The following is a 25,391-nucleotide window of genomic DNA, read 5'->3' as shown; positions in this document are numbered from 1 at the left end:
TTCTTTTTTTTGGGCTAAAACAAGTATCTTAATTTTATTGTAAAAAAAACCAACCAAATATGTAATCAATTTGTTAACCCAAAAACTGTTGTTCAACAACAAAACAGTCCATGTATGTAATATTCAAAAATAAACATCTAAAACATTGCAGTAGCAATTTCCACTGGGTAAGACCTTTGCTATAAGAAAGTTAAAATACAAAAACATAATATAGATCAAAACTTGAAAAATTTCATATTATAAATTTGGGAAATATTGATAATATGTCAATTATTTAGGGGAGGATTTAATAATTTCTAAATATAATCAACAGCCACTCTTTCTGAAATAGTTATCAATTTTTTCTTGACATTCGATACTTTTATGAGAAAAAAATCCAATTTTGTTCCATCACTCCGTTACTTTATAGATACATAATAATAAGAAAAATCACAATTGGTTCTTTAAATTGTGCCCATTAACTTTTATTTTGAATTAAATATAAGTCAAATGTCATGAAACAAATGACAATTTTGTACAAACAAATGTAATTTTCTTCTGTTTTGTATTTTGTGCGTTTGTGTGAAGCAACACACTGGACAGTTATGCTTTTCTTCTAGGAATTTCAACCAATTATAACTTATGTAAAACTAAAAATAAACTATCAAATAAAATATCTTTCTTTTAAATTAAAAATATTCTGTTACTATGTAATGCTTTCATTTTAAATGGAGCATTACCAGTTTAAAAACAAAATTCTTTGAGTACATTTTTAAATTTTATTTTATGAAGCATATTCCCATTTATTTCTAAGAAATAAAATAGTTTTTTTTTTTTAAAGATTATGTGAGTCTCCAGTGCCTAGCATGTTCAAAATCACGTTTTATACCAATTTTAGGCAAACGCAAGAAAAAAAAACTTCCACAAAATCACAATTATTGCGATGACGATACATTTCCCTGCTCAAAAGTTGACAGAGAAATCTCTAAATCTTTGTCTCCGTTTTTTTCCACAATCGTCCATATGTTCAGTACAATCCCTGGACGACGATCCTTTCGACTGAACGGCATAAATTATGATTCCAACATCTTCTTGGTATTGAAGATTATTTCTTTTCCTTCAAGTCTTTGTTGAGATAATGCAGGACGTAATGCAGAACCAGATCATAGCAATATTTGTATTCAGTCTGAAAATTAAAATTTTATGGGTTAGAATGCAACAAATAAAGAATGAAGGATTATTAAAAGAAATTATAAATTTAAGGGGGGGAACATATAAAAAATAAAAATCATTTTGTAAGATTTGACCTTGCTTGAAGAATTTATGCAAACTTTCCTTGCTGTACCTTTAGCTGAAATGTGACCATTAGCTTTTTCTCTTTATATTAATGATGCCCCATTGATTTCCAATTTTGCCTTTGATCTTGGACTATTATTTGTCAGAACTCTGTGTTGGCTTCCCCATCCCTTGTAATCAAATTTTGAAAATATTAAGCTCAACCGGATGGTGGAACAAGACACTGATTAGTGTTGTCTATGAGTCTGCAAATGACCAGTGGAATTGCCACTAGTGCCTTTTGAAGTCTGTGAAACGTACATCATCAGAATTGACCTTAAATTGTTTCAAATGCTTGACACCTATTGTCACCATTATTTCCACATAACACCAACAACACCTAAACCTCACTCAAAAAGAAATATGTGATTTGTGTCTCTTCAGTGCTTCATAACTTTGACATCATAGTCCATGCTGTTCATTATATTCTATGATATCCTGCAAAATTTGCACTATATGCCGACGACCTGGCTTTACTGACGTCTTGGAAGTACAATAAATCATGGCTATGGCTAAAATAGCAACACACTTTGAGATATGGAAGCTTTAATACAAATCAGATAAAAACAGAGGTAATCTTATTTTTCAAGCACAGACCACTAGACACAAGCATTATTGAATTCATGGGACAGTGCATACCATTGTCTGACAACACGCTTCAGCGTCTAAATATTTGCCTTTCATTGCATGTACAACACAAAGCAGACATTTTTGACTGGATTGTCACATACAACGAAAAATGGATCCTGTACAGTAACACCAGGAGGTCATTCTGCTGTCTAATTGATGTGGAAACCAAATATTCACCGACAAAAGGTGATGCTTTGTGTTTGGTGGAGTATGTTAGGTACTGAGCTCTATGAATCATCACCACAGAAATCTACGCAAGCCTTTGCAAAATATTTCTTGCCCTGGCCCAGAAACAACCTACTCTCAAGAGAAAAGGTGTAATTTTTCATCAAGACAATGCAAGAACTTATAGAGCCAGAATGGCAAAGGAGGTGATAATGAAGCTTGGCTGGCAAGTCCTTCCACAACCTCTCTACTCTACAGACCTAGTCACATCTAACTCACCTATTCTTAACAACGGTGTGTTCATGAGGAATGGATGTGGCCAATTGAGAGTTCGATAATTGCCAATAGCTGGAAAATGAGCTGAATTTATTCTGTAAGTGCCCAAACTTTTATAAGAATTTTATAACTAGACCCAGTATCTTGTTGGGAGATTTTTAAATATTTTTAAAATTATTATTAAGGCGATCAACCACTATGTGAGTTATTTTCTACCTTGATAGAGGTTAGGTTATATGGTACGTGGGTAATGAGGCACGGATGCAAGGAACACACTGGCCGGGTGAAAACAAGGCCCAACAGTAGTGCACATCCCAGGTCACCTTTTCTTTTCAATTATTGTATCCTTACCTATTCAGATTGTTGAGAAGGATGTGCATGCATTGCCACTATCTACATCCTTCCCCAATCCGGGGATTTATTATGGCCCGAGGATCCATAGGAGCGTGCACCATCCAGCTCAAGACCTCCCCAATCCAGGAGCTATGCCTATCCTATGCCACCCTCAAGCTAGCCATTTTTCATTGTATTAACATGAATACACTTATGCTAATTTTTTTGGTCGTCTGTTTTATATTTTTGGAAATAGATTGGTTTTCTTCAAAAATTCCATTAAGGTATCAATCGTATTGGAGTTATAACCCAGAATTTCTGGAAGATGGTATGGTATATTAAAACTTTTTTTGTTGTCTTCATATGCTTTACAGGTTGTCAGAATATGCTTCACTGTAACCAGCTCTCCACACATGGCAAAGATAGAGGCGTCCTCCCTAACCATAAATGACCGTTTGTGAGCCTTCTGAGTATAAATGTTGATTGAGACTTTTTCCTCTGAATAAAATATTTCTAAACCCATTAAACCTGCACGAACTTTTCTGGTTACCTGGTAATTTCCAAAATGAAAGCTGAAATTTAGCTCCAGGAGCATTAAACCTAATATCTCACTCATTCTTAAATATACATATTCTTTCCTATTAACATACCACTCAAGTAGGGTGGTGGAGTATATCTCTCAATCACCCTTTACACATATTATATAACTAATCTAATTGTGGGTTTATTTCAACCACCCTCTCAGAAGAATTGTTGAAGATTTATAGCTAACCATGTTTTCAATCAGTTGAGGTCTATGCCTGCGGACTGCTTTAACTGCTTGGAAAATATCAACTTCTCCATGTTGTATCACTTGCTCGATGCAAGCATTAGCTGCACAGTATACTCCACACCTTCCAGTGCCATCTCTAAAATGGCGAAATTTAATTATATCCATAATTATTGCCATTTGTAAGTCTATTAGTTATGGTTTGTGACTCAAAAATTTTGTTCAATTTTTCTTACGGCGAAACAACTACAACAGGCCCGTAATCTGTCCTCTGCCTCCATCTTTCCACCATGTTCATTAACTCAACAAGAGAATTTGTCGACGTTGGCACTCTGTGACCCATGGGCCAACATGTAAGTTGAAATAACTGGACCGTTCTCGGGGGAGCTTTCACACCAGCCATAAGTTCAGTAAGCGATACTATCTAAAATTGGTTTAAAAAATTGTACATTATTGTCCCATTATATTTTGAATATTTAAAAACCTTTACCTTTTTGTTTATTCTCAACAACCATGTTTTTATATTGGTATAGTGGTTGTGAGATATGTGGTCTATTGTAAACACTGGCCCATATTTCTTGGAATGACGACCTTCTGGCCAGAAAGCTTGGTAGTGTTGCTGAAAGGTATATTACATTAAATTAAAAAATATCAATTAATTTATATTATTGTTATATGTTGTAAACAATGATAAACTTTTTTTAATATTTACTGATCCGTGTGGAGGAATGCAGAGGACGACTACTGCAGAGCACTCGTAGTCATAAACAAGTGACCAAAATTCTCCTGGAGTATGTTTCAAGGGCCACTCTGTAACAATGTACTCACGAGGTTTTGTGTAACCCTTAAAACAATAATAATTTGTAACAAAAAACAAACAAACAAAAAAAAAAAAATCATTACTAACATCCACAAACACAGCATTTATGTAATCGGTAAAACTGTTCCCTTGAAAGGATGTCAGGTATGGTCTAAAATTGTCAGCTAAAATTGAAATTATTATTCAATTTATACATTAAAACAAATAGATGGTAAAAAAAAGAAAAATATTCTTACGGGGTACAATAAGAACATCACGATTTTTTTCTCGGTTATCCCCTCTATGACCTCCTGCACAATCTCCAATTGTAAACCTAGGAGTTTGTTTACATATTAGCTGAAAATTATGATACGATTGTGAATTTTTATATATCAACAAAGTTAGTAAATAATGGAATTTTAATGGGTTTTTTATAATATTAATTTTAACATCAACATATTAAGTTAAATCTGGTAGTTATAAAATTTCTGACATAATAAAACAATCTTTAATACTAAGATTATGACAAATCATGTTTAGATATAATTGATATCAGATTTTAACATTATTGTTGCATTAAAAAACTTTATTACATTAAAAAATTTAAAAGAAAACAAGTTTTCTTCAGTTCTTTCGTCAAGCTTTCAACTATGTATAGACCTATAGTCTATAGAAGGTGACCTATAGTCTTCATTTTTTTTCACTGCGACCTAAAAGATGACCCTTCTTTATTTTCAAACTTGTTCATCAGGTCATGCACCACCAAAAAGAGTGGAGATAGTATACAACCTTGGGTACATCCTTGTAATTGAGTCTTTTTATCTTGGAGTAACAGTTGACCTATAAACTGTTTTGTCTCTTTTTGTCAACTGTGACCTAAAAAATCTAATCTGCAGTGACCCTTCTTTATTTCCAAACCTATTCATCAAGTCATGTACCACCAACAAGAGTGGCGATAGTATGGGGACATTATTGTGATATTATTATCAAATCCTTTCTTTTTCTCGCTGCTGCCTCAATGGAATCATGTGAGGTGTTATCTAAAGCAACCCCTATACTCATGCATAGTGCTATTTCTCTTTCCTCAATGGTTTGGCTCACCTGCACTACCATAACTCTTGACTAATTATCTCTATTGACTTCTGCGCTAAGGATGTTAGGCTTATTGGCCATACTGATTTTGCTAAGGCTATGGGTCATCTACAAAATTATATAAAAAACAAAATTACCGTTGTCTGGGTACCAGGTCACACAGAGCAGAGGGGCAACAAAGAAGCTGATAAATTAGCCAAGGAAAGTTCAATGACACCTATTGGCGCTGAACACTTTTGTAGCATAGCAAACTGCCAAAAACGTAGATCTGTCAGACGATCGATTAAAAATAAGACCTCCCTTCAATGGGAATGTATCCCTGGAAGAATGTGAAAAGTTCATCAAGGACCATTGCAGAAACTAATGGCAAAACTACTGCCTACTAACCTAGGACGTATCAGGACTAGATAGTAGGATTGTAACTGGGCACTGCAGACTCCGGAGCCATATAGATTTGGAGAACAGCCATATAGAGCAGAAACATTGCGGGCATTGTAAGAAAGAGGAAGAGACCGTGGAACATGTCCTATGTTGGCTCGAAGGCTTATGTAAGCTGAGATTCCCCCGGGAGAGGAAAAGCCCAGGCCTGAAGAATACACATCGAAGTCGTTGAGGAGTAGAAATGATGAATGGTGGAGTGAGTACGGTGTTCAATCCTTTTAAAAAGATTGTCCTTGAGGAGCTCTAGACAACAATGAAGGTGCACAATAGACCAAAACTAGTCTAGTGCATAGGTCGAAAAGAGGCTGGCTCCTACTCTTATCTTATTCCTTTACGTTCCAGACAGTTTAATTTGTGCTATTTGATTGAATTTAATGTATATTTTATGCGAGTTTTTTAAAAACATACCTGGTATTCTCTTTGATATTCGTTCATTTTTGTAGTAGCATTTTTCAACGACTTCTGTTTGAGACGTTGAGACAGTTCTTTCACCGGAAACCATGTGATACCACAAACGATAAATTCTTCTAGCGTATCATACACAAACTTATATTGATCCTAGAATACAAAATGTTTTGATTTAATATTTTCAAAAATTATGACGATAAGAGTTGGATCAAAAAAAATCTGGAAGACATATATATTCACTGCTTAATTGCTTTTATTAATTTTTGTATAAATAAATGCAAAATTATAAAGTTAAGAGATTAACTTACAAGAGTTTCTATCATTCCTTTTCTAGATTGTCTCAACATTTTCAAATATCCGAAAACGTCGAAACAATCTTCTTCTTCTGCCAGTTCCAAGTTGGCGTCTATAGCTAGATAAACACCGGACCGTCCTCCTCCATCGCTATTAAACATTTTTAAGTAGATTAAACATGTAATTGTTTGTGCTGAATGGCTTTTGCATACTTGCAGTGGACAACGATTGGACCTCCTTGTTTTGTCCGAGATCCCACTACGGCCCTCATTCTTCGTCTGAATTCCAGAATCGCATTGGAGAACGGGCACGTATGGCAGGGCCACTCGGTGTAGTGGAATTGTAACAGTATCCTTTCCTCCTCTTCACTCTATTGTCCATAAAGCTGTAAATGCTTTTATGTTCTTGAAATATATATAAGCACATAATCCATTATGCAAAGTCTAGTTTTATCGCAAGGTTAATGGCACCGGCTTTACACCACTAGAAATTATTTAATGCATAAATGTTAGTTGAATATAAGAACTTATGGGAAATTCTTAGCTGGCGACCAATTTTTTTATGCTCCCTAGATACAAATGATAAATTTTACCACTGAATGTATACAAAAATTATGGTCCACTTACATCAACTCTTACCATGTTAAAAAAAAAAAAAAAATAGTAACTGTACAAAGTTTTGAAATCATTTCGCTCCTATTTATGGTTTTTATTCATCTTAATAAAAATAATAATTAATTAAAGGTTAATCAAGGTTTTGTTAAAAAATGCCATCTCACCGTATTCAATTTGTTGATGACTTTAATAGTTCTTATGTGAAAATTGGCCAATTCTTCTTCATGCAGCACAGATATGTTGAGCTCTCCGTACGTTTCACTTTTTACTTTGGCTGACGGCCAGTATTGAATGCACATAACCTGCAAAATATGCTGCGTAAACTAAAGCATTTTATTCAATTTCAATAAAAGCCGTATGATATTGATTTCAGTATTAGCATATTATCAGTGTCATTATTTTTTAGATTGGGTGAACTATTATTGATTTGTATAAGCTCAAATCTTCACACGCATGCAGCTTTTGTAATTTACAGTAAATTCCCCCTCCCACCTCGGACGTTGTCAGTCAAGGGTCAGACCTCAGTCTTATCCGTCCAGCCACTGAGGTAGGGCTCCGTGTGTTATCAACAGCTAGGTCATAACATAATAAGTTCCTAAACCCATTCACACTTTCACTCACTCTTAAATAAGTTCTTTTCTATTTTCACACCATTCACTCAGAGTACTCAATATGCCAGCACTCTTTACACTTAGTGTTTAACTAATGTAATTGAGGGCCCATGGGGTATTCAATAATCTACCATCAGCCCTTTCACACTACACATTCACGCTAATAAATACATTCATTACACAATGAAACACAAGATTATATATATANTATACATTAAAATAGCACTGTTTCCTCCACAAGTCAGAACAGGGGGACCCAAATATTGGCATAATCTTATATCGAGTGGCTCTATATATGGAGTGAAGGGTGACAGTCCTTTAGCGAGGATGAAACAGCACAGACTCCCTCAGGTTTCTGATATTTGTTATTGATGGTTATTGGTTCGAACCCTGACATTGCCTTTGGAATTTTCAGTTTGAAAATCATGAATCAACTAATCAAACTGAGGGTCAATGTGCTACTTAATATTCGACCACCAGCCCTCTCCCACTATGTTCACGCTAATAAATACATTCATTCTCAACCTACACAAAAGAAACACAGAATTATGAAAAATTAGAAAATGATTTATTGTTATGCAAATTAATATTAATAATCCCTTCAGAAAGAGAAAATTATACATTTTAATCTATAGGTTTGGTTCCAGACCAAGCGTTTTTATTATTTAATTAAATTGGTTAACCAAAAAAAAAAAAAAAAAAAAAAAAAGAAAATCTACATAAAACCATGTTTAATTGTTTGTTTTCATACCTTGATGAAATCAAATGTTTTTGTGAGCATAACGATACAACTTGCTTTTTCTTGCCAAATCATTCTCCAGAACTCACTCACTGTGGTTTCCGTTGGTCCCTGAGTAACTATGTACGCATTTGGAGTTAGTAAACTCTGAAAAAAAGAAAAAAAAGAAAAATAATTATTATCTTACCAACCAATCATATTTATGTATTAAAATCCTATTCAGCATTAAATTTCATTATTTAGCATGAAAAGTAATTAAGAGGAGAGGGGTCAATTTTATTAATTAAAGGGTCAAACCACTTTACAACATTTTCTCCATATTATTCAATTAAAAATCCATGAGCTACCTGGCTTTAAACCTAAGACCATTACCACGGCATATATGAATGGGATGCCCATTCATCCTTATCTGGTATAAAATTATGTCCAATAATCTTTATTATTTCAATGCCAAAATATATAATCAATCCTGCTATCAACCAACATTTTTAGATACTAAATGTAATTCAAAAAACATCATGTAGAAGAACATTTAGCCAAGCAAAATATGTAATAATGCTGTGTAATAAAAATGTCCTTAGTTGTAGCCATTTAAATAGTTTACAATTTTATATCGATACTTTTTATTATAGAGATCCCCAAAGGTAATGTGTTGACTACTACTATTTTTTATAAGTTTGTCTGATTTAAAAAAAAATCTAATTTCCAACAAACCAAAGCAATGGTATTCACAGCCTCACCCAGATGTAAATACTTGAGACCACTGCAATACCAAGAAACGACAAATTTGTAGTCATTTAAATCCTCATTTGTTCGGTGGTTTAGCATGTTGATTTGTGGTTTTGGACCAAAGGGTGTGAGGTTTTTGGGAATTTGTCAGCCTGTTTGTTTCCCTGTTTTATCTTCATGTCCCGAAATCCACCTTAAGGCCTTGTGAGAGGGAAATTTAAGGCATAGATGCCTTCATAGATGCCTGACTGTTCAAAAGTATGTAAATCCATGCACTTCTTTATCAACTCCTTTGCATACAGTTGAATTGTAAGATATTCCTCAGCCTGGCAGATAATTGGAACCAGTCCAAAGATGCTGGGGGTGTAATTCAGCTCTTTCAACCCAACATTGCAGTAGCATAAATAATATATTTATTAATATATTTAATAGTATTAATATAGTACTATTAATAATGTATATAGTAATAGTATATAATAAATAATATATTTAATATTATATTTATTTTTGTTTTTTAAATTTGCCTAACTTTCCCTCCTGTACTATGAAAAGTGATGTTTGCTAATCAAAATCAAATTTTACTTATTCTTTTCTTACATCTACATAAGAAGCATTAATATAATCAGAATCTGGAACGTCATGTACAGCATCCAGAACAACTCGATTGTAGTCATCTGAAAAAGATTGAATCAAAATGAAATTGTAAATATACAATACGTTAGCAACTTTGTAAATTTTACTTACAAGGAATGCATTTTGGATTTTGATTTTTTAATTTATTCGCTACTTTGGAAGCATGTCTGCACGAGTGGGTTTCCACTTTTACTGCCGTCTGAAAATAAACAGAAATCAAATTTGTGTGGACTTTTCTCTATAATATGCCATTTTTAAAGAAAACACAATTTTTTTTTTTAAATTGAAATATTAGGGATAATGCCAATTAGAAAGAAAAGAAAAATGCACAGTTGAATAATCTGAAGGCTCAGATCCAACAATGAAATTCACATAAATGAATTCAACGGATTAGAACTAAAATGCAGAAATTATATGATATATGGAAAAAAGTGACGGTGTGAGTAAGGGGTAGTGGAGTTTTCTAGTAATTCAACTTTTTCTCCTGAACTCACATAAAAAGAGACAGTAAACATAGTGAACAACCAAAGCAGAAAAATTGGGCAAAAAAATATAAACACTAAACACAGAAAAAACAAACCAAAGAACTACAATACAAAAGTTCTAAAATCCAATTTTCACCTAATAAAAAAACAACAAAAATTCAACATAATTTTCTGCTTTGGTTGTTCGCTATGTTCAATGCCTCATTTTTATGTACTTTGTTTGATTTTTACACTGAATTTTTCTTTTTGCTGTGCTTTTTTTATTAAGTTAAAGTTGGGTCTTGCAACTTTTGTATTATCTTATTTTTTTTGTTTTGTCTGACAAAGTTCATTAGGTGCTTCTACACCTCAAGTACAGCAAAAAAGTTCATTGAACCATAGTCCGATTTTCAATACTTTCACAGATATTCAACAATATTTTTTTTTAAACTGTCTTCTGGGGAAATCAAAAAAAAATTGAAAAGAACTTTAAATTTCCTTTAAGAAGGCACCCTTCTAAAACACTTTTCACTCTCCTTTAATTTTTGATTATCAACAAAACAAAAACAAAAAACTGCTAAATTTAAAATTTGTAAAAAGAGTAAATTTGCAACCTCCTTGGAAAAATTTACTGTAGAGCTTGGCAAATTTCATAACAACTTCTTTGTTTAATAAAATTTCTAGGGGTATCCCAATTTCTTTAATTACATCGAACCACAATTGAAAAATTTTATGCTAAACGGGAAAAAATTGATGGTGGTATGAAAAAGGGGCGTGGTGTTAATCTAGTAATTCAATTTTTTGTGCTGGGCAAAATTTATTTTATTTTAACTTAATAAAAAAAGCGCAAAAAGAAAGAAAAATGAAATAATTATTGGTAAAAACACAATAAATATCGTGAACAAACAAATTACGTTATTTTTTTTTTGGTGAGTTTTTATTAGGTTAAAGTTGGTTTTTACAACTTCTGTGTTGTTATTTTTTTCATTTATCTATGCTTAGTGTAGATATTTTGTCTAATTTTTCTACTTTGGTTTTGTTCTATATTTATTGTCTCTTTTTATGTTTTTTGTTTCATTTTTCTTTCTTTTTGTGCTTTTTATTAAGATATAGTTGGAGAATAAATTTTGCCCAGGAGAAAAAGTTGAATTACTAGAAAACTCGACTACCCCTTATTCACACCGTCACTTTTTTCCATGTATCATACCATTCCCCCCCCCTAAAATTCCTGCATTTTGGTTCGATGTAGTTAAAGAAAAGAGTATACCACGAGAAGCTTATTAAACGGAGAAGTTATGAAAGTTACCAAACTTTACATTCAATTTTTCCAACGAGGTTAAATTTATCAGTTTTTGGAAAATTTAGTGTATTTTTAAACGAAAAATTAAATTGAAAAGGATCTAGAAGGGTGAAAACTTAAAGGCAATTTACCTTTCTTTTCACTGATTTTCTAGGATTTCAGGAAGAAAATTGATTAATTGTAAAAAATAAAATGTTGAATATCTGCCCCTTTCGCAGATATTCAACATTTTATTTTTTCCAACTATTCAGTCGGTACATGCTTCATACAAACTTTTTTGTTGCATTTGAGGTGAGAAGCACCTGACGAACTTTGTCGCACAAGTAGTGAATCACCCTGTATAAAGTAATTAACCCAATGAAAATAATCATGACAATAAAATAGTAGTACTATTGCATCAAATCCAAGAAACGCTTTCCATTAGAAAAATCCTAAACTAAATAATAGAAAAATTAAGGGGAAATCCTTAAGAAGAAACTGAATAAATTTTGAAAAGTACAAAAATATCCTACGTGAGCACTTCGTAATCACAAAAAAATACCATTTTTGAAACCTACAATTTACATGTGCATCACAATGATTTCATTAAATAAACTACACTAATTAAAACAAATATTAATGCATGGATGAAAAACATCGCGAATTAAAATTCCAATTATAAAATGATTTAATTTTTTTGACACTACAAATTATGTGCATGATACCTTTGATTGGTGATATTGTAGGATCCCTTACGGAGAGATGCGCCTTCAGGGCTATCTAATAATAGACAAAAAATGGAGAACACCACACTTGACCTCAGCGGCCCTGAGACAACACAGGAAGCAGACGCCAAAAATCGGCCGCACTTTGGCTCGGCATGCGTATCCATTTTGTTGGACTTTTTTTACTGGAGAAAAGGAGAGAAAGTTGAAGAGAGGGAGAGGGAGAGAGAGAGAGGGTGAGAGAGAGAGGGAGAGAGAGGGAGAGAGGGAGAGATAGAAAGGAAGGGAGAGACAGACATGAATAAATAAAGAGAGNGAGAGAGAGAGAGAGAGAGAGAGAGAGAGAGAGAGAGAGAGAGAGAGAGCCGAATCAAGAAAGAGTGAAAGAACTGGAGAAAGAGAGAGAGAGAACGGATTTAAAATTAAAATTATATGTATATAATAACTATTAAATAGAAAGGAACACATGATTTATTGGACTGATGCACTCGGAATTAATTTCAAAACGTATTTGTCTTATTTAGTTAGATAGAGGTAGTCAAACCTACACCTGCTAATTATATTTGGATTAATTGGTCACAAGTCTGAGGCCATCGCAGCTATGAAAGTTTGGAAATAACCTTCCAATTTTTATCGTATATCTATTAAACCGTTCCGTGACTGACTGACAGAAACACACAGGCCAAACCGCTGGATATAAAGGGCTGAAATTTGAACAGTGCGAAGAGGAGAATTTTAGAAACGAAACATTTATATTAGGATGCACTAGTACTCTGCATCTCATTAGAAAGGTCCATGAAAACAGAGTCCTGCGTAGACGAAGTAGCGGGTAAAAGCTAGTATTTTATAAAGAAATGTTTTGGTTTGCTTACAAACACCTCTGATTTTATCATTCATCTATAATCTGGAGAAAAAAGTCAGTGTCATGAGCGGGATTCGAACCCACGACATTCGGCTAAATACGCCGCTGCTCTACAACTTGTATCGTGACTTCGATGCACTCGAAGACCAACTTCCCATCTCAACCCAAGCTTTTGAATTTTCCCTCCTTTTTGCTTTTTTATCTCAACCTATTCCTTACATAAAGATTAATTAATTGAAAGAAGTTATTTGGTCAATCGGACCACGAAATGTAATGGATTTTATAAGTAAAATTAACTATATCTTCACTAAAGCTCTCCGTGGCTATTTCATTTGTCGCCGAGAATCAGATATCAAAATGTTTATGGAATTTAAATATATGGAATTTTAAATTTGGTTTTTAATAATAAATGTTTGCGATAGTGGTACGTATGTGACAGTTGTCTGATAATATACCAAGGGCTGTAATGACTTGAAATTGTTCCTTTTTTATATACATTGTTTAAAATGTTTTGCCGCGGTTTTCGGATTTACGAATGATTTTGAGCTGGCTGTGTCAATTAATAATTTTTGATTGTTTTCTGGGAGTAATATATAGGGTAGGCGGCTTCCGTTATATGTTAGTGATTATTCGGAGATCGTGAGATGGGTCTTGTGTGACGTAGGTTTTAGAAAAATATTTTCTTTATCATGCCAACGTTTCGATCTTTGTTGAGATCTTCTTCAGAGCTCAAAATGTTTGTTTTCCGTGTGAGAGTGCCCACGACTCACAAGAATGACACACCTACACGGAAAACAAACACTTTGAGGAAAAATTCGAAAGGTGCGATTGAGATGGGAGGTTGGTGTCCTAGTGGATCAAAGTCACGATTGCTCAAGTGGTAGAGCAGTGGCGTATCAAGCCGAAGGTCGTGGGTTCGAATCCCGCACGTGACACTGACTTTTTTATCTCAACCAATTCTTTACATAAAGATTAATTAATTGAAAGATGTTATTTGGTCTATCGGACCATGAAATCTAATGAATCAATAGAAAGTTGTTTTGGTACAATGATATAAATGAATTATGTGACAAGTGTAAATTGAATATAATGGATGTATTACAGGATAGAAAAACAAATTGTGAATTTAATAGATAAAAGTCAAAAATTTGATGCCTATTGATTATAGACAAACTGTAAGATATGAAAACACTACTCGTCATCCTCTCTATAAACATTTGTGTACTGTAAGCCAATATATAAGGTCCGAAATAAATACAACTTCGATAAGTTGGCTAACAAAAGTTGGAGGTGAATTACTCTATTAAATAAATATCGATTAAATCACGACGTAAAAATGTATCCATTGTGTAACCGGAAGGATGAAGATGTTTTTCATTTTGTTGCTTTGTTCCCTATTCTAACTGATTGTGAGTACTGGTTACTTTGTTTTAATAAATCTATATTGCCATTTGTGGTGTTTATTGAATATTTAAATGTGAAGGAACTTTGACTGTTTATTTAAATACTGCCAACACGCCTGGCAGTACAGGTACAAATCAGTAATTTAATTTAACCCCTAAAGTGTGTACCGTATAACTAAATAACTATTTCTTAATGACTATTTTATTAAAATGTCTCTCATGTAATTTTAGATTAATGTTTTTTCTACTTAGATCTAACAAGGGGGCGATAAGGTTGGTGTGTCACGGATTTGGGCCAAACATTTTTTGGTGATTCAACACTCCAAAATATCGGACACGTATCCGCCATTTCTTGTGAACCGTCCCTGGTTTCGCCAGATAAAATATTTGAAAGTTGAAATTTTCCATTTTTAATATTTGCCCGTTTTACTTGATCAAATCAATTATGTTAATATATCATTTCACAACATGTTTTACGTAGAATGCAATAAAAATATACTAAAGGCTATCAAAGTTTATCAATAACCAAAAAAATTCTAAACGCCAAACATTTAGCAACTAAACTAAGTCAAAATTGTCAAAACTTGGATTTATTTATTGAATTTTTGACCCCTAAAATTTTGAGAAGTCGTTATCCGATATCTGATTGAAACGACTATATTTCAAAAACGGCTGTAAGGGTTTTTAACAACAAATGTACCATTTGAAAGAAGAGGAATGCAAAATAATTTGTCAAAAATTAACCCCGTTCTTTTAAAATGAAATAACAGACACATTGTAATGTTTAATACAGTTATAAAATGCATTTGACAATTTATTTGATTCGAATTATCAACCGATCAATCGGTCTCTTAGGTTTTGAGATAAATTATGTTACAGCTTGCACTAGTATTGTCAGTCGGACAGAAAGGTAGTCGAAATTCTGAGCCAAAAAATTAATTTACACCGATTTCCGCAAAAGTCGGTATCTAAGGGTTTTTAGCACTAGAATCACGACAATGAGGTCAAATCCAAGTTTTAACCTACTTTACTTGAAAAATATTTGGTTTTTAGAATTTTTTTATTGTTACTGATACACTTTGATAGCATTTACTGTATTTTTATTGCAATCTACATAAAAATGCTGTAAAAAGATATTCACATAATTGATTTGATAGTGTAGAACGGCGAATTAAAAAAAAAGGAAAATTTCACTTTCAATTTTTTTTTTGCCGAATCCTGGGCCTACTAACAAGAAGTGGCAGATTCTTGATGGTTATTTTGGAGTGTGGAATCACCAAATCCGTGACATACCAACCAGGTCGTCCCTTGTAAGTCTAAGTAGCGAAATTTAACTTTTTGGCTGATGATTCTAATTTTATTGTATTTGCATTTCATTATTATTTTCATTTATTTCTATCAAGATGATTGTTTTTGTTTTAAGACAACACCTCAATGCCTAGCGTATGGCATTTCGAAAGGAAAGCATATTTTTTTTACGAGGGTTCGCAACAGCAGAGGTCATATAAACCCTCGGGGTGTCGGTGTTTTTGAAAAAAAGCCCATTTGTAAGTATGTCGGGTTCGAATGCAGGGCCGGTGGATTCGAACCCGGGACCTTTACCGTACAGTGATGAGCGCCGTGTCAACGATTAAACCGTTGCGACCACCGACGCCCCCAAGGGCTTTTTTTAATTTTTAAGGGCGTTTTATCGGCTAAGGTCATTTCACGCTCTAACATTTAAATCTTCTATCTTAGATTTCAATTAAGGTTTTTAGTAGAGATAAAAAATCAGTGTCACGAGCGGGATTCGAACCCACGATCTTCGGCTAGATATGCCGCTACTCAACCACTTGAGCTATCGTGACATCGATCCACTCCCGCTCGTGACACTGACTTTTTTATCTCAACTAAAAACCTTAATTAACTGAAATATATCCAGCGGCCCTGCATTCGAACCCGGGACCTTTACGTTACAGTGATGAGCGCCGTGTCAACGCCTAAACCGTTGCGGCCCCCGACGCCCACTCCAAACATTATTACCCTGCAATTTTTTTTTTTTAATTTTTTTAAATTTCATTTGATTTCATTTTTCCACTCCGGCCGCCTCAAAAATTCCTGAAAAAAGAAAATCTTTCACGCAGAACTCTCATTCAAACACAAGCAGACAAGCATTCAAAGATATAAGAATTCAGGAAAAGGCCTAAATCTCATTATAAATGCCAATAAATTTAAGAAAGCTGAAAACTGCTCTTCGGGGGAAAAACTGAGAACCTAGTAACTCCTTTAAATGACTTGAAATATTATTATTATTATTATTAACTTGAAATTATTATTTATTAATCCATTTATGTTTAGTGGTCTAATTGACCATTTATAATTATTTCAATTAATTCCCTCTCATGACACTAACTTTTTCATCTCAACCAAGACCTTACATAAAAAGAATAATTAATTGAAATTATTCTTCTTAACAATTAATTGAAATTATTATTCTTAATAATTAATTGAAATTATTATTCTTAGTAATTAATTCGATAAACCACAAAAAACAAAACAAAAAAGTTCATATATTTACCTGGAATTCAAGTTTGTATAAAACTGGAAATTTACGTCTTTGTTCGCAATGTTTAACAAAGTTTTTGAGCTCAATCGGCTTGTTTGGAATTGTCGAGAGGACTCCGTTGTTTTCGCTTCCTGAAACAGAGATGTGATTATAGCAGTGTAACGACACTTTTCCAGTTATGGAGAATAATTGAATGACAGTTTGATTAAAATAGTTTTTAAAGTCGATATTGACACTGAGAACACGGCAGTTTGCAAGACAATAGAAACGAAGATGGACTTGAAAGATCTGCGGAGGGTTTGATCCAAATCTTTCTTTTGTTGGCCCAAAACCAAATCTATTGACCTAATTAGAGAATGGTCTCTTGTTTTCACAAATGGGAAAATGCGGAAGAATTACAAACTGGAAATTAATTATTTAATTTTTCTATCCCCAAGTGAGTTACTGAAAGGGTGATATCAGGCTTCGACTCTATTCACTTTTAGATTCAAGAAGTTTTAGGTTCAAGACCTTGAATACCTTAGATTATATGATTCTGGAGGAGCAACTGCTTCTTTTGCCTTTCTTAGACACTGAATCTTAAAGGCGACAAGTGTTTCTGAGTAGCTGAACGTCACGGCTATCCAGAACGTTGAGTGGCCAGCAAGCAAGAAGTCAGTAAAGAAAGAAGGCACGTGCCAAGTTGGTACCAATCCTTTACCTTGAAAACAAGGCCATCTGGACGCAAGTCCTCATTGAAGATGGCGCAAAGCCGAAACGCATCTGAGTAACATAAAAAAACCGTGAGTGTAGACGGACTCGATGCCAGTTCACCGACCCGGAGACTAAAGCTGGGCCCACACTAGGTCGGTGGGGCGCGGCGCGGAATTATGAAGGTCCGCACACTATGTAGGAACGGCTCTCGGCCGCGTTGGCCGAATTTTTCCCATCCATCTGACTAGCGCTGCGGTTTAGTGCTGATTTTGCATTTGCAGGAGTCCCCAAGTCACAATCGTTGTCTTCGTCTTTACAAATATGGCGTCGGACTCAACCCGAACTCAACGATTTCCGACCGCCCCGGCGCACACCAGGCCGGTAGCGCGGCGCCGGGTTCCAGAAATCTGGCGACTTCTTCCTGCTCCGCTCCGCCCTACCGGCCTAGTGTGGGGTTACATTCATTTCAGTGTATTCTTCTTGGGGGTCGGTTCCGCGCCACGCCACCGATCTAGTGTGCGCCTAGCTTAACCGTTTTAGGATAGTCAGCGCCTTTCGGTCTTCAAGTGAGGTCCCGAGAGTGCGATATCGCTCTCCTAACTACCTCTAAGCAGCGTTGCACCATCCTGAAAGGGATAAAGCCTTCTGTTGGGCGTAGAAATTTGACACAAAAAGGACACATTTAAAAATGATTTCTTAATGTCCAAGTAAGAGACAAGCGAAGAGATTCATAGAGGGACCACTTAGATTCTGGAAAGTCTCCTGAATGGACCCTGCAAACTTTGTGGAGATTTCGCCCAGAAGAGGAAGAAACCGCGTAAAGCATTATGAGCTGCTTTGAAATTCCATCCAGGAATTTCTGCCAAGAAAGACTCACTAGGAACCTGATGAACCTGAGCTGTACTAGGTTGAGGTGCAAGGTTTATAATTAACCTTATTATGTATTTCAATTAATTAACATTTTTATAAAGTTTTGGTTGAAATAAAAAAGTTAGTGTCACGAGAGGGATTCATTTCCACCAAAACCTTACATTAAATTTTAATTAATTGAAAGAAGTAATTTGATCAATGAGACCACTAATTATAATGGACCTACTATTTATGTTAAACTGATCGGCACTTATCATTCTATTGCACCGACAACATACTACACGCCACCTATCGATCGCATCTAGTCCTCAATATCCTAATCCTCACTGAAGATTGCGAGAAACCGAAATCCGTTCGAGTGAAATCTAAGCCCTCGAGAGTCGACGGGCCCAATAATACGAAGTAACAATCAGTTTAATTATAAACTAGCATAATTGATTTTGATGATGCTAAATAAAAATAAATTTAACAAATAATTTAAGAAAAGATGACGCCGTGTTTTCAGGATTTTCTGGTAAAAATAAATCATTTCTGTCTTCAACAACAAAACCGCCCCCGCATAGCCAAGCTGGACGGGCTGTATTAAACATAAATAACCCCAGTCGATTGACTAATCCAAAAATACCACTATAACACCCACAACTAGCAGACCGACCGACAATACGAAAATAAAATTAACTGTTTCAAACAGCCCATGGATTAAAAAAATGCGTTTCTTCTATTTAACACATAACCTTGTCAATTTTATGTTACCGATGTGCCTAATATTGGATTCCGCCAGAATAGGACTGTTTACAATAAAGCAATATCCTCTTTTGATCCTTTGTTGCATTGAAAGCATCGCCGACTTCCGGACGGTAGATTCACTCCACAGATTTTCAATTGATCCCTGACCACCGTAGATACCAATCTCGTCGTCATACAAAAGGCATCTATTGTTTAGCCCCGCCAAGGAAATCATACTCCTGGAAAGTGCAAGGTGTCTATCGGGGCGTTGAGGTTGCTCAAGGCGCAACTAAATAACCAGTCCTTTCTCCACGGCTGTTAGTTTAATTTTATAAGTTCGCCCCATGTCAAACAACCAGCGACATTCCATAGGCGCTTAGCTTTGTCCCAACTTTTGCATAAAATTTGTGGTACATGTTATTTCGAGCCAAGGTAGTCATGTCCTTCATTTTCCATTCTAACTTAAATATCATGTTATTAGCGGCCTTCGGTGTTTTTTTAAATTAAAATTTAATAACTATGAAGTCTTCCTAACTCGGATTATCTCTTGTGCCAAGAATTCTCTCGGCTTATAACGCTCAATCTGCTTTAATCTGCTAATGGTCATTTAAGAGGTAAGGATCGTTTTTCGGGACCAAAAGTTAATTTATTAAAATATCTTCTTTTTATATATAAACCACAACCATTTTCGGAAAGGAACTAAACAGGTCCCACGAGATTCCGAGTTTAAGAAGCGCTTAAAATAATTTTTTGAAAATGGCGAATCAAGCTTCGAACTTGCAACTCGCCATCCCTAAGACTTTTTAAAGACTTTCTCGTATATATTCTATTATGTCAAAAAACTTCTCTGTAAAAACATCGCCTCACCCTCTTCTTCAAGAGGAATCTGCGAATGTTTGTACTGCTTAAATTGTGGTTCAACGAGAGAAATCCGAGATGTATCAGAAAATCCAGAAAATTTTTTATTTTTCACATTTCAGTATGCTTTTCTCCAAAACCCTTAATCATATTGAAACGGTTTTTTTCACATTTTGCAGACTAATAATAGGCAAAAAATCGTAGCGTGCAATGTTTGACAGTTAACACCCAAGACCGGAAAATTTTGTTTGCTTATGATACATGCTAATGATGTAAAAATTGGCCATATCTTTAGGTTGTATCAAAAAATTAAACGATTCATAATTTAAAAAAAATACATAACTAAGAAATGGCATCGTAATGATGAATATAAAACAAACAAAACAATCGGTTGTAAAGGATCAAACATATTTTGAAAAAATGACACCGAAAAATGGCAACTTGTCGGTGTCCCTTTGAACAATCTGCCTTGCAAAATTGCTGAAATACGGTAACATTTTAGAGTTTGATGCTTAAACACAAAGTACAGACTTTCATAGAAACGAAATGCGCATTAACATTTAAAAATCCATCATTATTAAGTAGAATTAAACCAAAAACTGTATGAAAAAATACATCCTTTCGTCGGTTTGGTTAGGTTTTCTCTTTACTCTTCCGCCTGTTTGCCGCTATGTATTTGCCGACCGTGATTTGAGATTTTTGAAATGTGAAATTCATTAAGGAAAAATGAAAAGAGAATTGGTGACAAAATACACCCCTCTTTCACCCCCTAGCATGTTAAACGTTTGTGACACGATTTCTTGTCAACATATTACAAAACTGAGTTCTATGCCAGTAAAATGTTACAATTTATGCAATTATTTATAGAAACTCAACTATTAACTCCTACTCGTTGCCTTAATGCAATTTGAGTAATGCAGGCTTGTACAAAGGTACTTTTCTACCTGCTTCGAAGTTACTTTGGTGATGACCCAGTTTAAAAAAAGTGATGATTAATTATCGGCCTATTTCTTTGTTGCCTATTTAGTCCAAAGTTTTTGAAAACAAAATCATGAAAATCAGGGTTTTTGGACTTCTTTGAAACTAATTTTTTTTTCTGTCAGTCTCAATACGGCTTTAGAGCTGGTAAAAATATAGAGAAAGAGATTATGAACTTTGTAAAGTATTCTCTACACATTTGTAAAGTATTCTCTTGATTGTTGTGAAGATGGCACATGTTCGATTGCAAGCTTTTTTAGTAAAGCTTTTGACTGTGTATACCATAAAATTCTTTTATAAAAACCCATATGTTATCATTTCTCTAACATCTCCATCGATTTAGTTAAACCATTTTTATGTAACAGCTGTCCTATTTGATAATGTATTATCAGGCTTCAAGGTCACTACTAACGGGGTCCCGCAAGGATCTGTAACCGGCTCAATATGGTTTTTCTTCTTCCCAAATGATTTTTATTTTAATTATCCATCATATCGATGTTATTTGCTTTGCGTTGAGTTCAACTATCTCTTGGGAGTAATGACCTAAATAAAGCCTTAGGACTTAACCTGATATTGGTATATGATCTTCAAAGTTGGTTTGATGAAAATGGTCTTTGCCTAAGTCTAAACCAAGATATTGGCACTCGGTGTTTTGTCAGCGTTTCCAAATAATTGCCACTATCTTGTTTACTTCTGCGATGTCTCGGATGTCAATGTGTACCAAAAAATGATCGTACCCAACTCTCAGGTCATCACCTCTCAGACCTCAAGAAGAAAAATCTTCCAATATTACTTTTTATTCTGATACAACTCAGGCATTTCTTGAACGTCAGGTTTAAAAATAGAGCCAGTGAAATTTATTAAAAGCTCGGAAACACGGGTACAAAAGATTGTTCACGTGTGATGGTACTGCCTCCGTGGTGCCAAGAGTGTAAAAGAAGGATGGTGAGAGCTAAGAGAGGAACTCGGTCATTCTAGCGTTAACATTCACCATCCCAACCATCAATCCATCCCGAAATAGTCGTCCGGATATTTATAAGAGCAAGGTGCCGGGAGGGAGAGTACATCGGATTAAACACGTTTATTTCTGTTGTTTATATCTCCTTACCTTCGAGATTTCTCCTTTGCGAAAAATTCTCCAAAAAGTCCGACAGACTACGCTTTTTTTAACCGCTCTTGAAAATTTTTAATTCCAAATTAAATTTAAAATGGATCTGAAGGGTCCCGAGGGAAATATTTTCTACAGATATTCTTTGAAACTTTACGCTAAAAGCAATCTATTTTTTATAGTATTTATTATTACCTTGTTTTATTAATTCAATCTGACTCCCTCTAACCTGCATAGAGGACAAAGCCGAGAGAAAACGGACATAGTCAACTGCCGAAGATGGCACAAAGCTACAGAGCTAATTAGTTGGTATTATTGTCCTTTTATTTTAACCTAGTCAAATCTCAGTTTATTGCCAGACCAAGTATACAAAAGTCAAACACGAATCAAAGGAAAAAAGTGCATGGCATAAAATCAAAATCTTAACATGAGCTACAAGCATAGAGAGCATAAAGTATAGAATTTATGCCAAACAATGCATTTGTAGCAATTCGCTTAGTGTAATAGTTAATTCTTTCAATCAATTTATTATTCTTTCTATGTAAAGTCTTGGTTGAGATAAAAAAGTCAGTGTCACGGCGGGATTCGAACCCACGACCTTCGGCTCAATACGCCGCTGCTCTACCACTTGAGCTATCGTGACTTCGATCCACTCGGACACCACTGATCATTTCAACCTACAAACCTTCGAATTTTTCCGCTTTTTGCCATTTTTCATTGGAGACCGAGTGGGCCGAAGTCACGATAGATCAAGTGGTTAGAGAAGCGGCGAATTTAGCCGAAGGTCGTGGGTTCGAATCCCGCTCGTAAAACTGACTTTGTCATCTAAACCAAGACCTTACATAAAAAGAAAATTAATTGAAATAATTATTATATGTGTATGTCATTTGTATGTGTGTGTGTGTGTGTGTGTGTGTGTGTGTGTCTGTGTCTGTGTCTGTGTATATATAACTTATATTCAAAACTTATATTACTATAATTTTAATTTAATATTATTTATTTTAATTAATATTGAATTATTTAATTAATATTTTTAATTATACATATTATCATAATATGTATAATTTTTATTTGTACATAATATCATTTATGTATCATGTACATAACAATGTACATGTATCATCATGATATTTGTTGTACATAACATCAAAATTTTTAGTCAAAAAGTCAGTGTCACTAGAGGGATTCGAACCCACGACCTTCGGCTAAATACGCCGCTGCTCTACCAGTTCGATCCTCTCGGACACCAACTCTCCATCTCAACCTACAACCGTTCGAATTTTCCCCCTTTTTGCCATTTTCAAATGTCATGTAATCGGAATGGATTCTCAGCGACTTATGAAGTGGCCGCGGGGAGCTGTTTCCTGAAGTGATTCTTCTTTTACTTTTTAAATCCATTAACGTTTTCGTGGTCAATTGACCAAGCTACTTCTTTCAATCAATTGATTATTCTTTGTATGTAAGGTCTTGGTTGAGATGAAAGTTGAGATGGAGAGTTGGTGTCCGAAAGGATCGAAGTCACGATAGTTCAAGTGATAGAGTAGCGGGGTATTTAGCCGAAGGTCGTGGGTTCGAATCCCGCTCGTGACACTGACTTTTTATCTCAACCAAGACGTTACATACAAAGAATAATTAATTGTTCGAAAAAAGTAATTTGGTCAATTGACCACGAAAACGTAAATGGAATAATAGTTAATATTTAAAATAAAATCCACATTACACAAAATGATACAAAAAGGGGATCATTTCAGTTTAAAAAAAATCAATTAGGCGAGTGTAAAATAGCAGTCGTCATACAGCGGTCACAGATGCAATTTATTTTCGAAGATCAACCTTCAAAACTAACCTCGAACAACTTCCGGCGGAAAGGCATAGAATTAGAAATAGATGTGGAGAATTGCCCAAATATGCTGGTTCTTCTCTTATCCCAAAAGGTGATAATTTGTTCAGAAGTGCCGGCGGATTAAAAATATTAACAGTATCTGATCGTATAGGAGAGAAGGGCAGTGCTAGATTTACTTTAAGGGTAGGAAATACACAAACCATTCGGCCTTATTTGGAGATAATTTCCAAAAAGTACACACGCCTTTTGAAAATAGTTTAATGAAACAACTATTAACACAACAATTTATGAGATAAACACACACCACAAAGCACAAAAACATATTGAACTGAATTATTTATTAGTTATGCGGTAGTTGCATGAATGCATATCGAACTGGGAATGGAGAAGGATATTTTCGCTTAAAAATCAATGTTTCTAACAGTTCGTTATATATTTCCATCGTCTTAGACGTAAAAAAACTATTTTATATTCCTTTTAAATCGATTGGCTCTCATCTGTGTAGGCTTAAAGATCCATTATAGACGGATAACTTTACAATTTGTACCAACTCCGTAATTACTTAGGCTGAGGGGAGGAAACACGATTTTTTCTTCGTTCGCGCCAGGACTTGTTCTTGCATTTTTTTAAAACGAATTTCCCAGATGTCATGGATAAGTAATATCAGTAAATAGTAAAGAAACCGCACAAGCCATAAAAACACCATAGGAAAACTCCTGGGACAAAACCTGACTAAAGAAAAACGGCAGATGCGAGGAAAACTCTTGAAAGCAGAACGGAAAGAAGTAGATAGAGAAAACATGTAGGGTCTACAGTTCGCGTTCGTTGACGGAAATTCAAACCACGCAACTCTCTTCACAATAAACACCTCGAACCTTCAACAATGCCTCAAAATTTGAAAAAATGAGTCCAAAATAATAGCGCAATGTGGCAGTTTTCCATTTTTTTTGCCTATCTTCGCTTGGCCTGTCACAGCTCAACCTTATAAACTGTAAGAGCGAGAGCTGCAGGGAAAGGGAGGGAGAGAGAGTGGAGTGAGAGGGAGAGAGAGAAACCATCTAGATTTTATAATACTTACTATATGTAAGTATACTTCATGAATTAAGTTGTTTCTTTGGGAACTTTGAATACCAACAACATAAGGTCAATTAGGTGTAAATAATTAATTGTGTGAGTGATATTAACTAATG

General features: G+C 34.7%; 1 protein-coding gene across 1 annotated transcript in view; it reads right to left on the bottom strand.

Annotated features, from left to right (window-relative positions):
* Nucleotides 1-25,391, bottom strand: part of LOC106661252 (receptor-type tyrosine-protein phosphatase kappa) — a 77,427-nt gene continuing 52,036 nt past the window's right edge. Inside the window, exons 2-16 of the mRNA XM_014384533.2 lie at nt 17,138-17,256; nt 9,959-10,046; nt 9,812-9,888; nt 8,498-8,632; nt 7,300-7,437; nt 6,734-6,891; nt 6,536-6,671; nt 6,228-6,377; nt 4,544-4,643; nt 4,395-4,471; nt 4,200-4,331; nt 3,978-4,106; nt 3,724-3,911; nt 3,491-3,626; nt 1-1,165 (exon numbers count right to left, since the gene is read on the bottom strand). Coding sequence (XP_014240019.1) covers nt 1,085-1,165; nt 3,491-3,626; nt 3,724-3,911; nt 3,978-4,106; nt 4,200-4,331; nt 4,395-4,471; nt 4,544-4,643; nt 6,228-6,377; nt 6,536-6,671; nt 6,734-6,891; nt 7,300-7,437; nt 8,498-8,632; nt 9,812-9,888; nt 9,959-10,046; nt 17,138-17,256 — 1,844 coding nt within the window. The 3' untranslated portion in view covers nt 1-1,084. The remainder of the gene's footprint in view (nt 1,166-3,490; nt 3,627-3,723; nt 3,912-3,977; nt 4,107-4,199; nt 4,332-4,394; nt 4,472-4,543; nt 4,644-6,227; nt 6,378-6,535; nt 6,672-6,733; nt 6,892-7,299; nt 7,438-8,497; nt 8,633-9,811; nt 9,889-9,958; nt 10,047-17,137; nt 17,257-25,391) is intronic.

The sequence above is a fragment of the Cimex lectularius genome, unplaced genomic scaffold (genome assembly GCF_000648675.2).
Source record: "Cimex lectularius strain Harlan isolate CLEC.00 unplaced genomic scaffold, Clec_2.1 scaffold60, whole genome shotgun sequence".
Lineage (NCBI taxonomy): Eukaryota > Metazoa > Arthropoda > Insecta > Hemiptera > Cimicidae > Cimex > Cimex lectularius.
The sequence above is the reverse complement of the archived record's forward strand: the minus strand, read 5'-3'. Positions and strand labels throughout refer to the sequence as shown.